This window comes from Rhinoraja longicauda, chromosome 8 (assembly GCF_053455715.1).
Source record: "Rhinoraja longicauda isolate Sanriku21f chromosome 8, sRhiLon1.1, whole genome shotgun sequence".
Taxonomy (NCBI): domain Eukaryota; kingdom Metazoa; phylum Chordata; class Chondrichthyes; order Rajiformes; family Arhynchobatidae; genus Rhinoraja; species Rhinoraja longicauda.
Window position 1 is genome coordinate 61,712,286 of NC_135960.1, and position 16,889 is coordinate 61,729,174.

The window sequence follows — 16,889 nt, forward strand, 5'->3', positions numbered from 1 at the left end:
TCGGGATAAAGAGCTGGAGGCGAGTAAATGGGAGAGTCTAGGACCAGGGATCATAGCCTCACAATTCGTTGTACTGTTCGTACAATGACAATAAAGGCATATTATTATTATTATTATTATTATTAATTAAAGGACGTTCCTTTAGGAAGGAGATGAGGAGAAATTTCTTTAGACAGAGGGTGATGAATCTGTGGAATTCTTTGCCACAGAAGACTGTGGAGGCCGTCAATAGATATTTTTAAGGCACAGAATGATAGATTCTTGATTAATATGCATGGCAGGGTTTATTGGGAGAAGGCAGGAGAATGGGATTAGGAGGGAGAGATAGATTAGCCATGATTGAATGGCGGAGTAGACTTGATAGGCTGAATGGCCTGAATCTGCTCGTATCACTTATGACCTCAGGCAGGGCGATGCCTGGTAAGCCCATTGTTGCAAGACCCACTGTGTTACTCCAGAACTTTGTGTCTATCTTAAAATTTGAAGTGGCTGGTTTAATTCAACCATGGACAAGTTTAAAAAGTAACCAATTACAAAGTGTTCCAAAAAAAATTAAAATTTATACTTTTGTGTCTTTTGGCAAAATTGACAAGCAATTGACTTTGCTATCAAATATATTAACTAGTCCCATCGCCTCCAATCCAATTACTTCTACTCTATGGTGCAAAGCTTGAGAGCCAATCTTCCACAATTTCTTTGGACAAGCCATAGTTCCTGAACACGAGCTTGCATGTTATGGTGTGGGAAACAGGACTTCAAGACAAAGTACCTTCAATTTCCCTTACAGCCATCACCTACTGAACTCATCCCAAAATAGTAGGTTTTGCAGCTGAAAAGTGTACCAGAAATTATGGTAAGCAAATAGTCCAAAGAGGGCCTCAGTGATTTAAAGCTTTTAAACACAATCTTAATGGGACCTGAAGCTGGCAAATCCCCCGATCGCAATGGGCTCCTGAGATTTTTAAAGTTGTAGTTATAGAAAATGGTTCCATTGGTTTTCAAATTCAAGAATGGCCACTATTTGGATAGCCAAAGCTGTCAAGTGTTTATTTATCTCATTTGCTTCTTTTTGCCATTTAATCCACCACCTAGCACCACCACTATCAGCTTTTCCCTTGGTCCTTGGCTAATTACTTCCTATTCTGACACTTGATCGCAGGTCCATTTCCTTCAACAGATAGTTCAACATTTTTTTCTTCACTCACTTTGCTGACATTGAGCTAAATTAATTACAACGTTGAATATAAATGCCGAACACGAGAAGGTAAAGCAGCATCATTTGCAGTGTTAAGCTTAAATATTCTTAACAATGATCTTTATTATCCTGCTAATATTATAAATGAGAACACTACCTCAAAAATATCCATAACCCAATTTTTCGTGACCATTTTCAAATGACCATTTTGGAAGCAAATTTTTGTTGCAGAGAACTTTTGTCACATTATACAACGCCATACTGCTGGTTACCGCCACTTGGTGGTATAAATGTACCACCAAGAGCAGTTGCATTTAGAGTCATTGAATCATGCAGCACAGAAACAGACCCTTTGGCCCAACTTGCCCAAGCCGACCAAAATGAACATCTACACTTGTTGCACCAGTGAGGTCATTCCATATACACACTACCTCTTCCCCCCCTCTCCCGCATCCTACAATTCTCTCCTCTCCTGTATCATTCAGTGCGCTCCTCTCCTCTACTGTAACCTGCAGTGCTATCCTCATGCCTTCATTTACCCTACAGTGCTTTCCTATCCCCCTCCTGTATACTAGAGTGCTTGCCTCTCCTCCCCTGCACCCCTAACATGGAGTGCTCCCCTCTTCTCCTTTCCTCCTGTACCATGGAGTGCTCGCCTCACCCATCTCTTTCATCTACCCACGAGCGCTCTCCTCTCCGCTATCTCGCCTGCACCCTGGGGCGCTCTCCTCTCCCCCTCCTGTATCCTGGAATGCTTGCCTCTCCTCCCCCGCACCTCTAACAGAGTGCTCCCCTCTTCTCTTTCCTCCCCCCCTCCTGAACCCTGGCATGCTCTCCTCACCCCTCTTTCACCTACCCTGGAGCGCTCTCCTCTCCCCTCCTATACCCTGGAGTACTCCCCTCCCCATCTCCTGTACCCCGGAGTGCTCTAGTCAGAATCATACAAACAGGCCAGGCCCCTTGGCCCAACTTGCCCTTCCCAACCAAGGTGCCCCATCTCCCCTGCCCACGTTTGGCCAAAATCCCTCTGAAGCTTACCCACCCACGTAGTGTCCAAATGTGTTTAAAAGATGGTGGTTTATAAACTTGGTTCTAAATTACAAATAAAGACCAATCTCAAATACGTCAATCAACTGCCAATTCCCAGGTGTGTTCCAGTTCAAGTATCTTGCATTTAGAATTTGTAAGGTTTAACTGCAGAAAAGTAGGAACACCACATGTACATGCACCACTCTGCTTTTCTTCAATTGTTCTAATGCAGGTAAACAAATGATTACTTACACTTCAGAAACGGAAATCAGTTCGGTCTTTATATAACCGCTTGTCTTGGAGTCATCCACGTCCATAGGCTCTGAAGCTAAGAAAATGAAACAGGGATCGTTTGCCATTGAGAGGGGAAATTATCAATTTAACTGGCATAGAATTTGAACGAATGAATGCTTTATTGTCACATGTGGCAAGTCACAGTGAAATTCTTTACTTCCACACCCAAAGTACGCAGGTCGCCACATAAAGGGCACTAACAAAGTTACAAAGTATACACAGAGCCTGCACCACGTCCCCTGGTTCTCCCCGTTAAACCCCCCCCCCAACCCTCATGTGCCTCTCCCTCCCCCTCCCCCACGCCAGGTCCTCCATTGTCCATTGTTCTCCCCCTCCCTAGGATGCAGGATCAACCTACTTGCACAGGGAACATTGTCTTGCCTACCATTTAAACACAAATCTTCATCAAACCAGCCGCAACTGTGCTACTAAGTAATCCTTTTGCTCCCTGCTCCCATCCAGCAGAAGGTGCAGAAGCTTGACAGGGTGTGCTAAGCACAGGAACAGCTGCTTGCCCACTGTTATCAGGCTTCCGAATAGTCCTTCCATGAGCTAGGGAACTGTTCGATTCACCTCTACCCCATTGAAGATATTGGACTCTGTCTGCGAAACTGAAGCACCACAATGCTGAGAACTATATTCTGCATCGTACTTTAGTTTGAAAAGATTGTATCTATCTATGGTATATCCGATCTGCTTGGATAGCACGCAAAACAAAGCTTGTCACTGTACCCTCAGTACAAGTGATAATGATAAACTTAATTGCATATCCAAGAAGAATTGTACAATTGAGAGTGACTTAATAGACCTAATAATCTCTGCTGAAGTTATGGCAAGTCCATTGTGACTGCATTAGATACTGGGTGTTATTCTGCAGTTCATTCTAATCCAAGCAATGGTGTAGCAGAGGAGCTCATCCCTTGGTGCTGCTAAATCAGCAGAAGAGGTGCACTGTGCACAGTGAGCCCACAAGACCTAAAGGCAACACGGAAATTACTATGAGGACTATTGGTCTGAAGACATGTATGCTGTATTAGAAAAGGTTCACAAATGATAATGATCTGAGAATGGATATTCAAGTGTAATATGAAACTGCAATAACTCAATGCACTGTATCTCCACTCAACCAACACTCCCAAAACTCATAGATTCACCTCAGCCTTGCTTAACAGTGTCTCAAACCTCATTTGCATCTTCCAGCTTGCTTACAATGGCAGCTGTACAAACCTGAGACCCATCATCACCAAAACACACACAGGTTCAAACCGACATTGGTCAAATTTGACGTTTAAATGTGAGGAATGGGATTTCCAATTGTACCCTTCATGGAGTTAAATATACTGGAATAATTTTACAGCAAACATCTTTTCCTAAATGGACAAGATAATGCAAACATTCCAAAAATGGACAATCGGACGAAGACAGCGTTAACACACAGAGAGTGGTGAATCTGTGGAATTCTCTGCCACAGAAGGTAGTTGAGGCCAGTTCATTGACTATATTTAAGAGGGAGTTAGATGTGGCCCTTGTGGTTAAAGGGATCAGGGGGTATGGAGAGAAGGCAGGAACAGGATACTGAGTTGGATGATCAGCCATGATCATATTGAATGGCCGTTCAGGCTCGAAGGGCCGAATGGCCTACTCCTGCACCTATTTTCTATGTTTCTATGTTAACATCCAATGCTCAGTAATAACAGCAACTCTTGCTTTATTGGGGGAAAAAAATTCCAATTAAAAAATATTCTAAACTCTTTCTCCTCACTGATTGCACAAATGAGAATTTCCACTTACTATATGTACCACCACGACCTAAATAAACTGTTTATAGACTATACAGAGGGAAACAATTGGTGGTCAAAATGGGCGATAATTGGCTGTGCAATGGTCTTCACTTCTGAAAATTCAATGGAACCAAATATATGAAATGGGGACAATGCTCAAACAACTGTATATTCACTGTAGCACATTCAGAGAACAAATTTCACCACAAATTCAGAAGCAATTCACTTCGATACCCATTATGGATCAAACAAAATGTGTTAATGATTGACTTTTCATTGAGAAGTGCTTGCCAAGCTTGTTATAAGTGTAAGGTTTTGACATCAGATATAACATGCAAGTTAATGTTTGTCAGATCCCACCAGTTTCTGCATAGACCAGCAAATGAAGCGTTATAACATATGGTTCTGGCTCTTCAAGTCCAAAGTCCATCGCACTGATTTACAAAAAGAAAATATCTGGCCTAATTTATATATATCAATTTATACTTACGGTCTTTTGGCCTGGAGTAATACTTTCCAAATGCCTGATCTTTGGAGATGGAAGGGTACAAAAACTTCAAAGGGTTTTCAGGAATATTTTCAGCTGCCATTACTTTGTAATTGCGAATGATATCCGGGAAGGTGACAGCTGACAGCTGATGCTTGGTGTATGGTTCCACAGAGTGAAACTGCGGCTCTGCTGGGAAGACAAAGAAAAGATCAGACAACAGCAAGATTATACACTTTAAAAAATATACAAAGTAGATACCCAAGGGGGAGGCAAATGGGACATTACCAACCTCACAGATTGCAGTGCATGAGTATTTTAAAAGTTGTTTAAAAATCTCACTTCAAAAATACAAGTCTCAATGTACAAGTACAAAGTGTTCCATTTTTGAAGTCACTGTGCTTCAAAAAACTCAACTACCGTTTTGTGTCTCTCCAACTGCAAAGTCTTGAATCATTTAATGGTTGACTATTTTAACCTCAAGATTATTTTATAAATTGGACTTATTATGTAGCACCAGATACCTGGGATTGATACTGACTACGGGGGCTTGTCTGTACGGAGTTTATACGTTCTCCCCGTGACCTGCTTGGGTTTTCTAGGAAATCTTCGGTTTCCTCCCACACTCCAGACGTACAGGTTTGTTGGTTAATTGGCTTGGTACAAAATGTAAAATTGTCCCTAGTGTGTGTAGTATAGTGTTAGTGTGCGGGGATCGTTGGTCGGTACGGACTCAGTGGGTCGAAGAGCCTGTTTCTGCGCTGTATCTCTGAACTAAACTAAAATTCCTAGTGTAGGAAGGAACTGCAAATGCTGATTTAATTCTTAGGTCTCTTTTTTAATTTAAAACACTTATTCAAAAAAAGTATTTTGTGGAAACCTGCTGGGATGATTCTCCATAGTAACACTGAACATCAACAAAACCCTCCATCACAGAAATTCTGAAAACACTGTATACTAAGCTGCATTCCCCGAGAACTAGAACTAATTTTCTTTGTCTATACCCGGCACAGGTGGCACAGCGGTAGAGTTGCTGCCTTACAGCGAATGCAGCACCGGAGACTCAGGTTCGATCCTGACTAAGGGGCGCCGTCTGTACGGAGTTTATACGTTCTCCCCGTGACCTGCGTGGGTTTTCTCCGAGATCTGCGGTTTCCTCCCACACTCCAAAGACGTACAGGTATGTAGGTTAATTGGCTGGGCAAATGTTTTTTAAAAATTGTCCCTAGTGGGTGTAGGATAGTGTTAGTGTGTGCGGGGATCGCTGGGCGGCGCGGACCCGGTGGGCCGAAGGGCCTGTTTCTGCGCTGTATCTAAATCTAAAATCTACCCGTGCCATTCTTCAAGCTGAATAGCAAAACACGACAAATTTTCAAAATTAAATGTCAATCCCTAGCTAAAACAATAGTCTTTTGTCATCTTCATCCACGAGGCAGTGAATTTCTGGAGTTTTCTACCCATGAAGGGCTGAGTTGCTCAATATATTCAAGAAAATTATTTTGAATATAACAAGGAAGCAATGGTGCAGCAAAGTGATGCTGAGAAAAAAGGTTAGCACTTTATCTTCGTGAATGATGGAGCCGATGAGAGGCACCAAATCCTATTCCAAGTTTTATTTAAGTTCTTAAACTAATAGCCCATCGCAAAACTTTTTTTTTCTCTTAAATTACAAAAGTCAATCTCATTCCCTCACCATTTGATACAGTTTCCACCCAGGTAAAAGTAATGGCGCCTTCTCTGCTGCTCTCACTGAATCTCAGCAAGAATGTGCCCGGCAACATGTCCTTCAGCAAAGCCCGTTCTTTCTCCTTGCTCACAAATCCCATGATGCACCTGAAAATTAACGCTCAATTTAGTTTATGGTTTTGAGGGCGTGCAGCGTAGGTTCACTAGGTTAATTCCCGGAATGGCGGGACTGTCGTATGTTGAAAGACTGCAGCGACTGGGCTTGCATACACTGGAATTTAGAAAAATGAGAGGGGATCTTATTGAAACATAAGATTATTAAGGGATTGGACACGTTAGAGGCAGGAAACATGTCGGGGAGCCTTCCCCTTGGGGGAGTCCAGAACCAGGGGCCACAGTTTAAGAATAAGGGGTAGGCCATTTAGAACGGAGATGACAAAATAATTTTCACACAGTTGCAAATCTGTGGTATTCTCTGCCTCAGAAGGCAGTGGAGGCCAATTCTCTGGATGCTTTCAATAGAGAGCTAGATAGAGCTCTTAAACATAGCAGAGTCAGGGGGTATGGGGAGAAGGCAGGAAAGGGGTACTGATTGTGAATGATCAGCCATGTTCACAGTGAATGGCGGTGCTGGCCCGAAGGGCCGAATGGCCTACTCCTGCACCTATTGTCTATTGTTATTATTTTTGCTTTTAAAAAAGGCAATGAGGTGCAAAAAACTACTAGCTTGCTTGGTTGGCATAGGATTTATATTATTCGTGATGCTGTTGTTCTTACCCGTCATTCCAAAGAGGGAGAAGATGCTTTTTTATTAGCTCCAAAATCCCTTCGATCCAAAGCCAGAAGGAGAAAGGCTTTTCATTTAGGTTCTCCTGTAATAATAATAGAAGGTAATGAATAAGAAATATATTTTTTTAAGATTCAGTTTACCAATTTTAATAGAGGTTAACTGGTTACCTTGCAGAATCTTGTCCATGGAATTAAGTTATCACTGAAACAGGTATTTGAACCTAAGAAAGACAGGCAAAATCGATGGTTTAACGATTTTCACCTCTGGTTTTTTGAGAGGAAATATACTTAAAAACTTCTTGTACTCCGAATGCAGTATTTAAAAGATGCATTAATCATCTGCCTTATTAGAATGTTTTTAAAACTCCTCCAATATTTTAGGAATACATATCTGCAAGTTTGACAAGATGAAAGGAACAATCAATATTAATTGAATACATATTCAACATAGATCATTAAGACTTAACATTCACGATATTCATTATAATGCACAAAATGTCATAGGCAATGCACAATTGCTCATTTTGACAAGCACAGTATTTATAACAAAGTCCTGGCAGCTAGTGTTTTCTACATCTGCACATCAAATAGAAAGCTAGATGTTTAATTATCTTTGAATATTAGATAAAATTGTTGTTACATTTCTTTAAAAGTGCATTCTTTGCCAGTATTTGCAAATACAAAATTACTGTAGTGAAATGACTATTGTCTAATTGGAATTGACTAGTATGGATTTCTTCTACTGCTGTGAATCAGTCTTCCTGGATGAACAAAAACACTTGTAAAATGGATTAGATTTGGAATTTATACAAAAGAGGAATCCCTTCAATTCCATGCTGTTCGTACCATTCTTGGAACACTGTGGCAATCTTATCTCAGGTGGTGGGTTTAACTCTATCAGACTGGGGTGGCATGGTGGCGCAGCGGCAGAGTTGCTGCCTTACAGAACCAGAGACCCGGGTTCGATCTTAACTATGGGTGCTGTCCATACGTAGTTTGTACGTCCTCCCTGTGGGTTTTCTCTGAGTTCCTCAGTTTCAATCCACACTCCAAAGACGTACATGTTTGTAGGTTAATTGGCTTGGTAGAAATGCAAAATTGTCCTTAGTGTGTGTAGGATAGTGTTATAGTGTGCGGGGATCGCTGGTCGGTGCGGATTTGGTGAGCCGAAAGGCCTGTTTCCACGCAGTGTCTCTAAACTAAACTAAAAGCTAGTATGTGCAGGAAAGAACTGCAGATGCTGGTTTAAACCGTAGACACAAAACGCTGGAGTAACTCAGCGGACAGGCAGCATCTCTGGAGAAGGAATGGGTGATGTTTCGGGTTGAGATCCTTCTTCAGACTGGTTAGGGATAAGGGAAAAGAGAGATATAGGTGATGATGCAGAGAGATAAAAAACAATGAAAGATATGCAAAAAAGTAATGATGATAAAGGAAACAGGCCATTGTTAGCTGTTTGTCGGGTGAAAATGAGAAGCTGGTGCGACTTGGGTTGGGGAGAGATAGAGAGAGAGGGAATGCCGGGGCTACCCGAAGTTAGAGAACTCAATATTCATACAACTGGGTAATAGGCTGTTCATATCAACAGACAAATACAATTTTCTTTGTCGATACCCGTGCCATTCTTCAAGCTCTTACCTAGCAACTTTTCTTCAAGCATGTCGAGTTGTTCACTGTTAAGGCCGCGCTTGGTGACGGAGGAGAACTGCCAGCTCAATACCTCAGTGAGCTGACCCCATGTGGCAGCTGGGGGGTTGGAGAAGAAACCCAAGGTCTGAGGAAGAAGCAAAACTTCAAAGTGAACAACATACTTTATGATGACCATTCACCGAACTAGACTCTTGTCAAAGGGTTACGCAATTCCCTAATCTTTCATCCATTTTAATATTCATCAAGCAAAATCGCCATTATTTAAAAAAAGGTGCAGAGTTGTTAATGATGTTAAGTGGCAAAAGTGGAGGAAGATTATCTGGATGGGGCCTAAGGAAAAGGTTCATGTTAAAATAGAAATACAAATCGGATTTCTGTATTAAGCAGTCAATATATAAATTTTCATCAAGTTCACGTTACACTAAGAAGGTCTGAATAAAACATGCACCTGGACTCCAATCTTCAAATAGATTTAATATTTTACGTGGTGTGTTGGTGCATTTCACCCATTGCAAACTACTACACTTTGGATACACATTGGTTTGAAAATTTCAATGTACATAACTAACTCCACATTGTTAATACAAAGACAGATGGGTATACCCATCATTCAAATTCTACCTACATGAACGATGACACTTGACAGAGAGACGCCCAGAGACACAGACACACAGAGAGACACTAGTTGCATAGATGCTTACCTTCGACTCACTAACGAGCATGTTATACCACAAGATGGAGGCCCAACCATTGGGAAGTTGGCTAACATTCGATATTACTACCAAAGGCAATGATGTCGTCTGAAGCAGGAGGAGGAAAAAAGTACTCATTTTGAAATGCATCATTTTCCAAAGTAGGTTACTCAGTTAAACGATATTACAACAACCAAAAACACAACAGAGAGCACTTCAAATTTGTGCCACAGACTCGTATCCCATTTGTCTACTCTTACATCGTTTGCAAGTCTTCAATTTTGCACTCCAGAACACATTCAAAATTATTCTAACGAATGCACGTCTACATTGCAGCCACAACATATAGGTGGTAGAGGGAATGATGAATGAAATTGGCTACTTTGTCCCAGATGATATCAGAACTCAACGGTTTTGGAGCTAAACTCAACCAGGAAAGCAGACTAACGCTGTCCCAATGAAAGCTGAAAAGCCTTTCCCATAAATATAATCTGTTTCTCAAGACTCTTTAGATGTTATCCTCTGTCGAACAATGGTCCAGAAAAATAAAAACCTCATCTGTTTCTCTCCTCCAATTTTATATTCACTGTTACCAGATGTTATGTGAAAATATACCAAATGGAATTCCAAATTACAATTTTAAATTAAAACTGTGACCAACTTATACGCAAAAACATTTACTCTCTTCCATTCCATTATAAATATTGGCATTTGGAGTAAATGGTTCAAAGTTTCCTTCTCCACAAGCTACATCCGGTTACTCCAGTATTCGTGCTCTTGCATGTCCTCCCTCACTTTCACAAACTCTCATGCCTTTGCTAAAATATAATAATCCCCATCTTTAGATATGTTCCGGGACCACTTTTCCCTTATTCATTCAAATGATTTCAACAATATAGTCTGAAGAAGGGTCTCGACCCGAAACGTCACCCATTCCTTCTCTCCTGAGATGCTGCCTGACCTGCTGAGTTACTCCAGCATTTTGTGAATAAACACTTCGATTTGTACCAGCATCTGCAGTTATTTTCTTATATTACTCAACAATATAGAAAACATCACTAAATTCTGTTTTATCCTACTTAGCTGAACATCTGTCCATCGCCTTGGCACACTATCATATCACATGTGGAAGTCTACATTTTTAGTGTCTACTGCAGTCCATCATATCAGATCAATAAATGATCACAAAAAACTGTACTTGCACACACAGGTAAGTGTATGTGCAACTTACCTCCAGATCAATTGGCTGGTTCTGGTGAGAGAATTGTGTCTCAAAGCTGATTGAATGAAGTTCTTCGGTTACAATGAGGGGACCCTGGTTGAACAGATGGAGGGGGGGGGGGGGGGGAGAGAAAAAGTTTAGGTGATGATTTTAAGCACAATGTCAATATACAGCAAAAGTCATATTCACAAGGATTTTGATTTCAATACACTGTCTAAAAAAAACCAAAATAAATAAGGACTGGACTGCACAGTGGCGCAATGGTAGGGTTGCTGCCTTTCAGCACTTACAGCACCAGAGACCCTGGTTCGATCCTGACTACGAGTGCTGTCTGTACAGAGTTTGTACATTCTCCCAGTGACCGCGCAGGTTTCCGGTTTCCTCCCACACTCCAAAGACGCACAGGTTTGTAGGTTAATTGGCTTGGTAGAAGTCTAAATGTCCCTGGTGTGTGTAGGATAGTGCTAGTGTACGGGGATCGCTGGTCGGTGCAGATTCGTTGGAACACGCCGTATCTCTAAACTAGACTAATGGGTAAGGAGTGTGTTGAATTAGTTTTTAAGTAGTTGAAGTTTATATTGGTTGAAGTTTTATTGGGAGGCACGCCACAATCTGGCACTTACTTCTGTTGTTCTACTTCCAGTATTTTTCTGTTCTTTCAGTTGCTGTAATAGAGAGAGACCATATTGAATTCAATGTGAGAGACCCGGTTCTGTACAGTGTGTTCTGAATGCATTGCATGATGCTGTGAGTCAGACTCTAAAGGTTCATGATTCATCTTCTGCTTCACAATGTGGTGCCTCACCAGATGCCGGAATTCAGCAGCCAAGCTTCCATTGGTCGACTCCTCCATGTTCATCACTTTGGTATTAGTTCCTAGTATGTTAAATTTCCTAAATCTATAAAAGAGGAAGTAAAAAAAAAAAGTAAAATACATTTGCAATTACAAAAAGCAATTGCAATAGAAAGGTTAGCCAAGAAATCAATGACACTACTCACCCTTTTACAGAATTCTTCTCAGGGACGTCTCTGAAAATAAAGAACAATTCAGTAGTATAATAGTAGAAAGTTTGCGCCTTTGTGACTGTTCCATCCTTCAACAATGTTATGGCTGATCTTTTACCTCACTGGCAGCGTACTGCATTAACTCCATTTCTCTTGATTTTCTAATACCCATAAGTGTATCAGATTTGAAGATACTCAGTAGCTGAACAACCACAACCCTCATAATTGGAGAAATGTAAAGATTCACCAGCTCCCTGGGTGAAGAAAATTTCTCCTCAACTCGGGCCCAGAATGGAAGGCCCATTATTTTGGAATGAGAGATTATGACCCCTGAACCTAAACACCCAAGCCAAGAGAAATATCATTCTTGCATTTGTAGGCATTAATGAAATCACCTCTCGTTCTTCTAATCTTTAAATGCAATAGACCCAGAGTGCTTAATCCCACCTCATAAAATAAACCCCAGGAATCTATCTAATGAACATTCATTGCAGTTGCTCCATTGCAAATATCTCTCCTTCCTTGGGTAGAAACTCCAGAAGTCCACAGGGTATTCGGGCTACAGTCTTTCCTAATGGGACCAAGAAGTCTCTATTTGTACATTCAAATTCTCTTGCAATAAGAGGCAAGCAAACCATCTGTCTTCCTAGTTGTTTGCAATACCTGCCCATTAACACGTCAGAGCTGTGGGCAAAGTGCTGCCAAATCCCTTTGAACACCAATAACTTACACTCTCTTATTATGTAAAATACATTCCCCTTACTGATGTAGGAGGGCCTAACATTTTTCATTTGCCCTGCCCACACTTCTACATCTCCTGAAGGCTTTCTACACCTTAATCGCAGCCTGTATATGCAAAATAAAATCAAACTTAGGTGCATCAAACGTCAAGATACATCAAGATCCTCATCATAAATTACTGACATTGACTGTCAACAACTGTAGCTGCATAAGCAATCTACGGCACTCTAGATTTCCCCAACCCTAAAATGACTCCTACTCCCCAGTAAGCAATCTTTAATTCCCATCAGTGTGCAAAAGTTCAAAATTATCCTGTGAGCTTCAATTTTGCGTAATAGTCTTAATACCTTAAGACTTCCCAAAAATCTAAATATATATCAACTGGTTCCTGCTTGCTCATTCTGCAAGTTACAACTTCAATAAAACTAACAGGTTTTTCCCCCAAACATAATTGTCACTTCTACTATTTTCCCCAAGTGCCGGCTTACTACTTTCTTAATAAATTAAAATGTGTTAAAATAGCTCATGTAATTAATATTGGCAGAATATGCTTGTCCTCTCGCCTTTATACTTTCTTGCCCAATTCATAAATGGTAAGAGCAGAATTAGGCCATTCGGCCCATCCAGTCTACTCTGCCATTCAATCTATCTTTTCCTCTTAACCCCATTCTCTTGCCTTCTCCACATCTGTACTAATCAAGAATCTGCCTTCTATATATCCACAGATTCACCACACTCTGACTAAAGCCATTTCTCCTCATCTCCTTCCTAAAGGAACGCCCTTTAATTCTGAGGGTACAACCTCTGGTCCTAGACTCTCCACATCCACTCTATCCATAATAATTAATGCACATTCTGCTATCCTTGCTGAAACAGGACACGTACCACGTAATGAAGAATAGGTGGCCATAGTAATTCTATTAATTTAATACAATATCTTCAGCTATAACAACTTCACCTACAAAGTTATAATGAAGCATATGAAAATAAAACACAACTACTTACTTGTCAAAGCATGCTTTTACACGCAGCTGATAATTTAGTTCTGGCAGTCTTACCAAGAGCCTGTAACAAAATAGGGGGGAAAGATGCAAAATAACACATGCTTTAAAATGAATTAATAAAGGGAACCAAGCTTGTGTGATGTTATTTATTAGCAGCAGTGTTGATTCTTCGTCTCTTACAATTTTAACATTCAAAATTTAATTTGGGGAGTCTTAAAACCATTTTGCAATGGAACACAGATTATAAAACAAACTCCATCCTCCAAGAGATAATGCACCAAGATACTGTACAGCAAAGCTCCAAACTCATTCTCACATAAAGAGGTGCAGAAAGAGTATAGTCTTTAAAAATTCCTAGGTATTTATTCACAAAATGCTGGAGTAACTCAGCAGATCAGGCAGCATCTCGGGAGAGAAGGAATGGGCGACGTTTCGGGTCGAGACCCTTCTTCAGACTGAAGAAGGGTCTCGACCTGAAACGTCACCCATTCCTTCTCTCCCGAGATGCTGCCTGACCTGCTGAGATACTCCAGCATTTTGTGAATAAATACCTTTGATTTGTACCAGCATCTGCAGTTATTTTCTTACACTCTTTAAAAAAATCCTAATCATTGCTTCTTTGAACCAAAACTTAAGTTATTTAAACTGTTAAAAAACTGTCTTATATTACATTAATAGTACAAAGTATCAGTAAAGTGATCATAAAATCTTGTAGATTTAAAAAAGTTTCTTTAAAGCCCACCATCATTCACCACTTCAATGCCTTTCATTTTTATTTTACTTGGATATTGATAAATGTTGGAGCCAATTTCTCAACGATTTGTATTCATATAGCATCATTAACACAAAACATTTACCCAATGAGGTCAAATAACATACGGTGCACAGCCACCTAAATAGATGTCAGTGCAAATGACAATAAACTTGAGGCAAAGGGGCAAGTTTTAAGGTATGCATAAAAGACATAAAGAAGCAGAAGTCATGGGAGGGAATTCTGGAGCCATGGAAACATGTTGAACCACATGGCTCTCAAGGTGGAGTTTTTTAAAATTCATGCCGCTTAAACGACCAGGAATAGAGATAAGCCAATATCTCAAAAGTGGTGGGGTTGGGCATGAGCAATGGGACAGGCAAGGATATGGATTGGTGGTGGGATGTAAACACACAAAAAAATAATTAAAACACAGGGGGGGGGGGGGGGAGAGTAGCATCAGCTTAACCGTGTTCGCAAGATCCCATCTATAAACAGCACCTGCTTGTGTCCTAACAGCTCAGGTGGGAGAGTGCAGATGCCAGCCACCACTCTGGAATAGTCAAGTTTACACAGTAAGACACATGGATGAAGCTTTCAGTCTGATTTAGTCTCACACTGTGGCCAGACATAGGGATTGGTGTAATTGGGGAAAGAAAGATGTGTGTCATGGGGCTCAAAGACAATGGTATTAATATGAAGCACAAGGGAAAAAAGTATTGACAGAAGTGGTGAGAACGAGTTTAGAAACATAGAAAATAGGTGCAGGAGGAGGCCATTTGGCCCTTCGAGCCAGCACCACCATTCATTGTGATCATGGCTGATCATGTACAATCAGTGACTTGTGCCTGCCCCATATCCCTTGATTCCACTAGCCCCTGGAGCTCTATCTAACTCTCTTTTAAATTCATCCAGTGAATTGGCCTCCACTGCCTTCTGTGGCAGAGAATTCCATAAATTCACAACTCTCTGGGCGAAAAAGTTTTGTTCGGTGTTACCAGCACACACATGTAGGTAGGCATACATTATGTTTTCAAATAAAGCCACTGTGATTCAGACTACAGAAAAGGAAACAAGTGAAGAGCAATAATATATTGTTTACCAAGCACCAAGTTTAATGGAGCTAAACCACACAGAGAACCACTGCAGGCGATAATCTGGGCATCACTGGATAGATTAAGAATGGCATCAAAAGTCAGAGACATCAAATTATTCACACAATGAAGAAAATATGTTTTTAACAAAGTTCTTTGGGTACACAATGTTTTAATGCTAAATAAATCCACCATCAGGGTAGAGAGAGATTTTTTTTTTTTTAAATCACTCACCTCAACTTAACAGTGAATTGCACACCAGTCTTTAGAACCATGGGTCTTTGTGGGTGGGTTGGCATGCAAGGCTGTCTCTCCACCACAAAGGAACTAAAGTACAATGAAAATTACATTCATAAATGATTACATTTAAATGATGAGCATTTCAGAAAAAAACAATTTGAACAAAAATGTAAAGTCTTCAAGTGGGAAGTGGGAAGAAACCGGAGCAGCCGGAGAAAACCCCTCATGGTCACAGGAAGGACATGCAAACTCTGTGCAGACACCACCTGTAGTCAGGATCGAATTCGGGTCTCTGTCGCAGTAAGGCAGCAACTGTACCACTGCGCCATAATAATAATAATAATATATTCCTTTATTTGTCCCACACCGGGGACATTTGCAGTGTTACAGCACCCAAGTGGAGAGCAAGAGACTTTCATTATAAATAAAAATAATGATAAGGATAATTGTCATCATTTACTGTGTTTTTTTTTTACTGTTACTGTTAACTGGTCTGCTGGGAGCAGTGCTGGTTGTGCAGTCTCACAGCAGCGGGAAGGAAGGACCTCCGATATCTCTCCTTCACATACTTGGGGTGAAGGAGTCTGTCACTGAAGGAGCTACTCAGTGTGCCCCCCTCTAAAAGGTACTAAAGAATGAACACTTTCTAAGATACACATTTACTGTTTCTACGGTAAATGTGTAGAATGCTTCAATGCTTCTACTCTGGGGCTGTAGAGAGCATCCTGTCCGGCAACATCACAGTCTGGTTTGGGAACAGCTCTGCCCAGGACAGGAAGGCCCTGCAGAGAGTAGTGCGTTCGGCAGAATGCACCATGGGAACTACACTCGTCCCCCTGCAGGACCTATACATCAGGAGGTGCAGATCCAGAGCAAGCGAGATTATGAGGGACCCCTGCCACCCCAGTAACGGACTGTTCCAGATGCTACGGTCAGGCAAACGTCTCCGCTGTCACGCTGTGAAAACGGAGAGGATGAGATGGAGTTTCTTCCCACAGGCCATCAGGACTGTTAATTATTATAACTCCAGGGACTACATTTTGTCTTTTCTGTATTAACTTTAATTTATATGCTGTAACTGTAATTCTTTTTTTGCACAATCCGCAGGCATTGCCCCTTTCATTTCACTGCACATTGTGTATGTGTATGTGACAAATAAACTTGACTTGACTACTGCCAACATGTGCATTTTAGAGAATAATTCATCCATAACAGGGATTAGTCGACAG

The 16,889-nt window shown here is 41.0% G+C and overlaps 1 protein-coding gene across 3 annotated transcripts in view; it reads right to left on the reverse strand.

Annotated features, from left to right (window-relative positions):
• The window catches only part of LOC144596038 (signal transducer and activator of transcription 1-alpha/beta-like), a 48,385-nt gene that overhangs the window by 8,425 nt on the left and 23,071 nt on the right, over nt 1–16,889 (reverse strand). For 2 of the 3 annotated variants that reach the window (XM_078404119.1, XM_078404117.1), the window contains exons 10-22: nt 15,655–15,747; nt 13,577–13,636; nt 11,825–11,854; nt 11,631–11,724; nt 11,449–11,490; nt 10,835–10,918; nt 9,613–9,711; nt 8,900–9,035; nt 7,430–7,482; nt 7,250–7,344; nt 6,480–6,619; nt 4,790–4,978; nt 2,477–2,552 (exon numbers count right to left, since the gene is read on the reverse strand). In XM_078404119.1, coding sequence (XP_078260245.1) covers nt 2,477–2,552; nt 4,790–4,978; nt 6,480–6,619; nt 7,250–7,344; nt 7,430–7,482; nt 8,900–9,035; nt 9,613–9,711; nt 10,835–10,918; nt 11,449–11,490; nt 11,631–11,724; nt 11,825–11,854; nt 13,577–13,636; nt 15,655–15,747 — 1,191 coding nt within the window. The remainder of the gene's footprint in view (nt 1–2,476; nt 2,553–4,789; nt 4,979–6,479; nt 6,620–7,249; nt 7,345–7,429; nt 7,483–8,899; nt 9,036–9,612; nt 9,712–10,834; nt 10,919–11,448; nt 11,491–11,630; nt 11,725–11,824; nt 11,855–13,576; nt 13,637–15,654; nt 15,748–16,889) is intronic. The other variant, XM_078404118.1, reaches the window with a different exon arrangement.